Source organism: Oncorhynchus nerka, unplaced genomic scaffold, assembly GCF_034236695.1.
Source record: "Oncorhynchus nerka isolate Pitt River unplaced genomic scaffold, Oner_Uvic_2.0 unplaced_scaffold_1969, whole genome shotgun sequence".
NCBI lineage: Eukaryota > Metazoa > Chordata > Actinopteri > Salmoniformes > Salmonidae > Oncorhynchus > Oncorhynchus nerka.
In genome coordinates this window covers 42828-52120 of record NW_027039358.1, presented here as the reverse complement: position 1 = coordinate 52120, position 9293 = coordinate 42828, and the positions used below count along the sequence as shown (strand labels likewise).

Genomic DNA, 9293 nt, shown 5'->3' with positions numbered 1-9293 from the left:
GCTAGCTGGCTAACTTGCCCCTTTCCTAAGCCATGGATGGAGACTTAGTTTTGACTTAATTCTCTGTACAGTTCAATGATTATGACAGCATTCTGATCTAACCATAAATTAATATGTTGTGCCACTGGCCTGAGAATATTGAAGTTCAATCTTAGCCTAGATGTAGCCTAGTAGGCTCACTTTAACTAGCTAGCTAACTTAGCTGGTTCATTGTTGCCAACGTGAGGAATTTAAGCTAGCAAGCATTTTAGCTAGGTAGCCTAGGACAACAAAGAATGAAAGGTGTACTGTATGACAGTCATAGACCGTTTAGCCAACATGAAAGAGAGGAGGATGGCGTTGGCCTTCAACTAGTCTACAAGTAGGGCGAGTCAACATGTTTTGTTTTATTTGTGCACACAGACAGAAATCAGTACCAAGGAAGACACGTGATATTTAGAAACATTGATTGGACTAAATTGTTTTTGGTATCTTTAAGTGTGTTTTCTGTGTATTATACTATGCAGATGTAGCTTTCTTGATTTGATGATATTTACATTTACATTTAAGTCATTTAGCAGACGCTCTTATCCAGAGCGACTTACAAATTGGTGCATTCACCTTAAGACATCCAGTGGAACAGCCACTTTACAATAGTGCATCTAAATCTTTTAAGGGCGGGGGTGAGAAGGATTACTTTATCCTATCCTAGGTATTCCTTAAAGAGGTGGGGTTTCAGGTGTCTCCGGAAGGTGGTGATTGACTCCGCTGTCCTGGCGTCGTGAGGGAGTTTGTTCCACCATTGGGGGGCCAGAGCAGCGAACAGTTTTGACTGGGCTGAGCGGGAACTGTACTTCCTCAGTGGTAGGGAGGCGAGCAGGCCAGAGGTGGATGAACGCAGTGCCCTTGTTTGGGTGTAGGGCCTGATCAGAGCCTGGAGGTACTGAGGTGCCGTTCCCCTCACAGCTCCGTAGGCAAGCACCATGGTCTTGTAGCGGATGCGAGCTTCAACTGGAAGTGACGTGAGAGAACTTGGGAAGGTTGAATATTTAAATGTTTAAGTTAAAATGGTGCTGGAATGGCGGAGGCGGTGTTCCTGTTGTCTTTGTGTTGACTTGAGGTAACTTCATGGTTCTAAATCAGTAGTGGTTCAGTAAACTGTAGAAAACATCAACTTGCTGGACACTGTAAGACTGTTCTGTAATTACTAATAACAGTAAAACACAGTAGAATGCACAGTAAAACACAGTAGAATGCACAGTAAAACACAGTAGAATGCACAGTAAAACACAGTAGAATGCACAGTAAAACACAGTAGAATGCACAGTAAAACACAGTAGAATGCACAGTAAAACACAGTAGAATGCACAGTAAAACACAGTAGAATGCACTGTAAAATAACTTAAATTAATGCTGTAGATTGCACTGCATTTATTTCATTTTTTAAAAAACCTTTATTTAACTAGGCAAGTGAGTTAAGAACAAATTCTTATTTTCAATGACAGCCTAGGAACAGTGGGTAAACTGCCTTGTTCAGGGGCAGAACGACAGATTTTTACCTTGTCAGCTCGGGGATTTGGTCTTGTAACCTTTCAGTTACTAGTCCAACGCTCTAACCACTAAGATACCCTGCATCATGGGTAAAATTATACTGTTGTTAACTGTAAATGTAAGCTTCCTATAAAAAATTACTCTAACGTACTGTATTTCTTTACAGTAGTACCCGAACACTGCTGTAATTGGCGGCGCCAAACGGTCTGTGGTGTGTGTGTGTGTGTGTGTGTGTGAGAGAAAGAGAGCTGAATCTCATAGATGAAACCAAGACTGTTCTCAGGGCAGCTCTGCCGGTTTTGACCATACAGAAGATACTTTTCGTAGCAGGTTACGAAAATTAACGCAGCACGTTAGGATAATTAGGTAAAGGTTAGGGAAAGCTAAAATACTAACATTGTCCCCGACGCGACTCGAATCTATCTACAACCAGGCCTGCCCTGAAAACAGACTTGATTTCCACTAATGCGATGCTCCTCGAAAAACGGTCTGTGAAGGAAGACTCATGAGAAAATAAGCTTTCTGTTCCACTCTAGCTATTTTTTTATTGTGGAAAAGTCGCCTAAATATTTTTGTGCAGCTGATTAGTATGTAGTAATCCCATATACTATATTCTTCTATATATACCTACTGCAGGTTTTTTTAAACTAAGCTACTAAATAGCTAGCTAACGTTAGCTTGTTTGGATTGTGTTAGCTAACAGTAGCCAAGTTGAAATATCAGTCTGTTGCATTGATCTTTCTTGTTGATCTTTCAGGTTTCTCTGTTGTTTCCCTGAATCACCCAGTGTGTTCTTCTTAAACCAGGCATGGAGGGTCTTCAAGATGCAATTAAACACCAACTGCCTGTCTCACCCAGTGTGTTCTTCTTAAACCAGTGTAGGCATGGAGGGTCTTCAAGATGCAATTCAACACCAACTGCCTGTCTCACCCAGTGTGTTCTTCTTAAACCAGTGTAGGCATGGAGGGTCTTCAAGATGCAATTAAACACCAACTGCCTGTCTCACTCAGTGTGTTCTTCTTAAACCAGTGTAGGCATGGAGGGTCTTCAAGATGCAATTAAACACCAACTGCCTGTCTCACTCAGTGTGTTCTTCTTAAACCAGTGTAGGCATGGAGGGTCTTCAAGATGCAATTAAACACCAACTGCCTGTCTCACCCAGTGTGTTCTTCTTAAACCAGTGTAGGCATGGAGGGTCTTCAAGATTGCAATTAAACACCAATTGCCCGAGTTGGAGCATTTGGTGAGATCTTTGTCAGAGCATCTGAGGGCCAATGTTGTAGTGGAGAATATTTAAGACCTTGAATATGTTCAACCGGAAGATATAAAATACCATTTGACGCCAATATAGTACCGGGAATTGCTTCAGTCCTTCAACCAAAGAGGTGAGATCTTGATTGATGAATGTAACATATTTATATAATTGTTATGAAAAAGGTGCCATCTAGAACGTAACATGGTTATTTGTCTGTCCCCATAGGAGAACCTTTTGAAGATCCCTTTCTGATTCCAGGTAACGTTACATGTATAACCCTTTTGGTTCCAGGTAGAACTCTTCTGGGTTCCATGTAGAACCCTTTCCACAGAGGGTTCTACATGGAAACAAAAAGGGTTCTACCTGGAAACAAAAAGGGTTCTCCTATGGGGACAGACAAAGAACCCTTTCGGAACCCTTTTTCTGAGTGTACACACACACACACACACACACAAGGTTAAAAAGGTTCTGTAAATAGTTAATTTGTTTTCCCTCAAAATCAATGGTTTATGCTATGAGGGAGCGAGACAAATGTCATAAAAGGGACAGAAATGCCAAAAATACATAAAAGTACAAAATAATACAAATGTTTGTTTGTTTGTCTTCTTGTGCTGGTATGGAGTGCAGCACATAGCCTAACAATTGTTTATTTGTAATTTTTAAAAGAAAATGAAAAAAGGATATTATCTGTAACAATGGATAGGACTCTTGTCCTCCTCCAAGCATCAGTGACCTCCAGGAACAGTGGCCTTTCCTTTCACCAAGTTATGGCTCTGCGACCACTTCAAAACCCTCCCTGGCGTCGTGATTGACAGTCGCCTGACTCAAGCTCTCCCGAACAAGAGTAAGAGAATTGTCAACATTTTTAAAAGCCAAAAGACCATTCTGCCATTCTTCTGTTGATGACCCACTTCAGAGAGGAGGATTGGTCCTGTTTCTCTTGGCAGATGAAAAGAATAGTGTTTTTAGACTTATAAAGTCGATATGATTAATGGTGTTTATACTGCACTATTACACATGATATTTTTAATGTTTTGTGATTTTAGGTCACTGCAACTCGGGTTGATGTCGAGGTGCGAATTTCTTTGCCATTTCCTATCCAACATTTTTATGCAAGTAAAGTCCAGGTCAGATAAAGAATGTTATGACAGGCATGGAAACAAACCAAATTCAAACAGAATTTGGGCAGGTAGTGTTCTCCTGGCATCCTCCAAACTCATATTCATCTGTCGGACTACCAGATGGTGAAGCTTGATTCAACGCTCCAGAGAACGTGTTTCCACTGCTCCAGAGTCCAATGGCGATGAGCTTTACACCACTCCAGCCGACGCTTTGCGTATGGTGATCTTAGGCTTGTGTACGGATGCTCAGCCATGGAAACCTATTTCACGAAGCTCCCGACGAACAGCTCCTGTGCTGCCGTTGCTTCCAGAGGCCGTTTGGAACTCGGTAATGAACGTTGCAACCGAGGACAGAGACGCGGCTCAGCTGTTGATGCTCCTAGACGTTTCTACTTCACAATAACAGCACTTACAGTTGACCAGGGCAGCTCAAGCAGGGATGACATTTCAAGAACTGACTTGTTGGAAAGGTGTCATCCTATGACAGTGCCATGTTGAAAGTCACTGAGCTCTTCAGGAAGGCCATTCTACTGCCTATATTTGTCTATAGAGATTGCATGGCTGTCTGCTTGATTTTATAAATCTGTCAGCAACGGGGTGTGGCTGAAATAGCCGAAACCACTCATTTGAAGGGGTGTCCACATACTTTTGTATATATAGTGTATATTTATTGAATATCTTATCAATTAAAATAGCCAATTTGGGTGCAATCAATTTGCTTAATTTCTCAGTGATCAAATTATATCCCCCAAAAAAAAAAAATAGCTTGAAAACTAATCTTAACTTCAGAACAATCTGAGATGGTGGAATCCTATTCCTCGTGCTCTTTTGGGTCAGAACCACCCCAATTGAAATAAGCATCCATGCATTGATAACCTTCAAAACCAGCTGATACAGATCCTGCTGCTAACCACAATGGAGATGAGAATTTGTATCCCCACCCCAATACAGCCGAACTGACCAATGCTGATATCTTGCATCGAGACAATATTTCTTCTCTTCTGATCCTTTCTCTCTCCTTCTGTTGCCTCTCTTTCTCTCTCTTATCCTCTTCCTGTTTCTTCCTCTCCTCCTCTTCTTTGATCTTCCTCTGGGCCTCCTGGTACATCTCGTTGGTGTAGTGTTTTCCTCCATTCTTCATCACCATCTCATCTATCTTCTTCAGCAGCTCTGGGACCTGAGTGTTGTGTTTTCTCTTGTCATTGATTAGGGAGTGATATCTGCCCCCACAGATATTGATGAGTTTCCGTAACTCTTTGCTCTCAGCCAGAAACTCCTCCACTGATTTTCCCTTCAGTTGATCTCCATGTGTGAACAGCAAGATGGTGTACATTGAGGCTTCTTCTCCGAAGTTATCTTGGATCCACTTAACAGTGTCCTGCTCCTCCTCTGTAAACCTTACCCCCAGTCTAATCACCAGCAGGAAGACGTGGGGTCCTGGGACTGACATATAGATGGCATTTTCTATTTCACTTTTCATTTCTGTATCAGTCAATTTTGTGTCAAAGAGTCCTGGTGTGTCAATCACATTGATCTTCTTTCCAGCCACCATTCCACTCTGCTTCATACAGTGTGAGGTAACAGACTCAGGGGAGGAGTCTTCTTTAAACCCCTCCCTCCCCAGGATGGTGTTTCCTGTTGCGCTCTTCCCTGATCCAGTCTTCCCCACCAGAACTATCCTCAGGTTAGAGAGCTGCCCTGAAACTGGAAACAGACAAGAAGTGCTTGAGTTGATAGTGGCTTGATTAAATGCTTCTGAAAACTGTGTGTGTGTGTGTGTGTGTGCACCTTGGCATTGACCAGTGAAGTATTGCAGACAGAGTGTCAACAGGAACAGAATCCTTCCTCTTCCTCGTTCCATTTCTACTACTGCAGCCAATCAAAAACATGGAAACAGATGATGACCTCGTTACAAAATACAAAAGTCCACATTTCTTCAGTGACTCATCTGGGAGTGTTTGGCAGAGGTCCAATGTTTACAGATGAGAATAAACTAAATTATATTGTTTTCTCAGCTATTTGACTTTCAAATGATAAACTATGAAACTACAAACTATAAAAAGAGTAATGTTATGTGATTTAACTGTTGTAAGACAAATTACATGCCCTAACAACGTAGCCTACATCAGGTGAACATAACAGTATACTGCACTATCTCTGCACTAATCAAGGTACAGTATACTGCACTATCTCTGCACTAATCAAGGTACAGTATACTGCACTATCTCTGCACTAAACAAGGTCCAGTATACTGCACTATCTCTGCACTAAACAAGGTCCAGTATACTGCACTATCTCTACACTAAACAAGGTCCAGTATACTGCACTATCTCTACACTAAACAAGGTCCAGCATACTGCACTATCTCTGCACGAAACAAGGTACAGTATACTGCACTATCTCTACACTAAACAAGGTCCAGTATACTGCACTATCTCTACACTAAACAAGGTCCAGCATACTGCACTATCTCTGCACTAAACAAGGTCCAAACAAGGGTACAGTCTGCAGTATAAACAAGGTGTATACTGCACTATCTCTGCACTAAACAAGGTACAGTATACTGCACTATCTGTGCACTAAACAAGGTCCAGTATACTGCACTATCTCTGCACTAAACAAGGTACAGTATACTGCACTATCTCTGCACTAAACAAGGTACAGTATACTGCACTATCTCTGCACTAAACAAGGTACAGTATACTGCACTATCTGTGCACTAAACAAGGTCCAGTATACTGCCCTATCTCTGCACTAATCAAGGTACAGTATACTGCACTATCTCTGCACTAAACAAGGTAAGTATACTGCACTATCTCTGCACTAAACAAGGTACAGTATACTGCACTATCTCTGCACTAAACAAGGTACAGTATACTGCACTATCTCTGCACTAAACAAGGTAAGTATACTGCACTATCTGTGCACTAAACAAGGTCCAGTATACTGCACTATCTGTGCACTAAACAAGGTCCAGTATACTGCACTATCTGTGCACTAAACAAGGTCCAGTATACTGCACTATCTGTGCACTAAACAAGGTCCAGTATACTGCACTATCTCTGCACTAAACAAGGTACAGTATACTGCACTATCTCTGCACTAAACAAGGTCCAGTATACTGCACTATCTCTGCACTAAACAAGGTCCAGTATACTGCACTATCTCTGCACTAAACAAGGTCCAGTATACTGCACTATCTCTGCACTAATCAAGGTACAGTATACTGCACTAAACAAGGTACAGTATACTGCACTATCTCTGCACTAAACAAGGTACAGTATACTGCACTATCTCTGCACTAAACAAGGTACAGTATACTGCACTATCTCTGCACTAAACAAGGTACAGTATACTGCACTATCTCTGCACTAAACAAGGTACAGTATACTGCACTATCTCTGCACTAAACAAGGTACAGTATACTGCACTATCTCTGCACTAAACAAGGTTGTCACTGAGATACCTGAAGCAGTGGGCCTGCTGGTTTTGCATAGCCAGGTGCCGCAGGTGGGTGGAGATTTACCTCAACCAATGGAATGGTCTAAAACTCATGCAACCTTAAAGCGCCCAATGTGCTGCAGCTTACATTCTACTAAGTTTCATTTTCCCAGCACATACTCAATTCTAGCCAATGAGAGAATGTTGCTAGGCAAACATTATTCTACTCAGGATAGGCTAAATCTGAATTTTGATTGGGTATCGGCTGTTCAACCTTGGCTGCTTGCCAGAATCATAAGATAGGCCACATCTTTGGATAAAATTAAATGTGTTGGACACATAGAAGTCTCCTTCTGAGAAGAAAATAGGTTAAAAATGAACAAATAAAGCTGCATTTTGAAATGTAACTGTATACTGTAGTTGTAACTTTATAGTTGCCTAACCTGGTCCCAGATCTGTTTCTGCTCTTTCCAACTCCATAGATTACCACAGTATGAGTCACAATACCCATAAATCTCAGCTGTCAAACAGGGAAATGGTTCCATTCGTTTTTCCACCATGTAGGTTTTGACTCTTATGTAGGTGTCATAACCAGTCATAAAATATCTACAGTGGTAGGTTCTGTGGGGTTTGACTCTTATGTAGGTGTCATAACCAGCCATAAAATAACTACAGTGGTAGGTTCTGTGGGGTTTGACTCTTATGTAGGTGTCATAACCAGTCATATAATAACTACAGTGGTAGGTTCTGTGGGGTTTGACTCTTATGTAGGTGTCATAACCAGTCATAAAATATCTACAGTGGTAGGTTCTGTGGGGTTTGACTCTTATGTAGGTGTCATAACCAACCATAAAATATCTACAGTGGTAGGTTCTGTGGGTTCTGACTCTTATGTAGGTGTCATAACCAACCATAAAATATCTACAGTGGTAGGTTCTGTGGGGTTTGACTCTTATGTAGGTGTCATAACCAGCCATAAAATAACTACAGTGGTAGGTTCTGTGGGGTTTGACTATTATGTAGGTGTCATAACCAGCCATAAAATAACTACAGTGGTAGGTTCTGTGGGTTTTGACTCTTATGTAGGTGTCATAACTAGTCATATAATAATGTAACATATGTCACAAACAGGTCTAAACATATGTGTCATAACATGTTATGATGCTGGGTGTAAAGTATAGTGTTACCATTTTAAGTGTTTCTATAATCCTCTATGTGAAAAATTAATGGTAGAAAAACGATTGGAACCATTTCCCTGTTTGACAGCTGGGTTTTAGGGGTATTATGACTCATACTGTGGTAATCTATGGAGTTGGAAAGAGAACAAACAGATCTGGGACCAGGCTAGACAAATATAACATTACATTTGAAAATGTAGTTTTATTTGTTATTTAATTTGTAGTCTATGTCTTTCATTTTACCCAAATATGTGGCCTATTGTAACGGCCGTCGTCGGTGGAAGAAGGTGAGGACCAATGAGTTTTAATATAATCAAAACTGAACACTAAATAAAATAACAACTAGGAAGAACGAACGAACAAACGAAACAGTCCTGTCTAGTGATGACACACAAAACAGAAAATAAACACCCACAAAACACAGGTGGAACAAGGCTACCTAAGTGTGATTCTCAATGAGAGACAACTAACGACACCTGCCTCTGATTGAGAACCATACCAGGCCAAACTCAAAAACCAACAGAAAAACAAACATAGACTGCCCACCCCAACTCACGCCCTGACCATACTAAAACAAAGACAAAACAAAGGAACTAAGGTCAGAACCTGACACCCATCTTCTGATTCTGGCAAGCATCCAAGGTTAAAAAGCGACACCCAATCAGAATTCAGATCCTATCTGTCCTGAGTAGAATAATGTTTGCCTAGCAACACTCTCTCATTGGCTAGAAATGACTAGATTCTGGGAAAATGAAACTTAACAGAATG

General features: G+C 41.1%; 1 protein-coding gene across 1 annotated transcript in view; it reads right to left on the bottom strand.

Annotated features, from left to right (window-relative positions):
- Positions 1-4674: 4674 nt before the first annotated feature.
- The window catches only part of LOC135567512 (GTPase IMAP family member 7-like), a 45531-nt gene continuing 40912 nt past the window's right edge, over positions 4675-9293 (bottom strand). Inside the window, exons 2-3 of the mRNA XM_065014876.1 lie at positions 5695-5775; positions 4675-5610 (exon numbers count right to left, since the gene is read on the bottom strand). Of these exons, the coding sequence (XP_064870948.1) occupies positions 4718-5610; positions 5695-5767 (966 nt within the window). The 5' untranslated portion in view covers positions 5768-5775 and the 3' untranslated portion in view covers positions 4675-4717. The remainder of the gene's footprint in view (positions 5611-5694; positions 5776-9293) is intronic.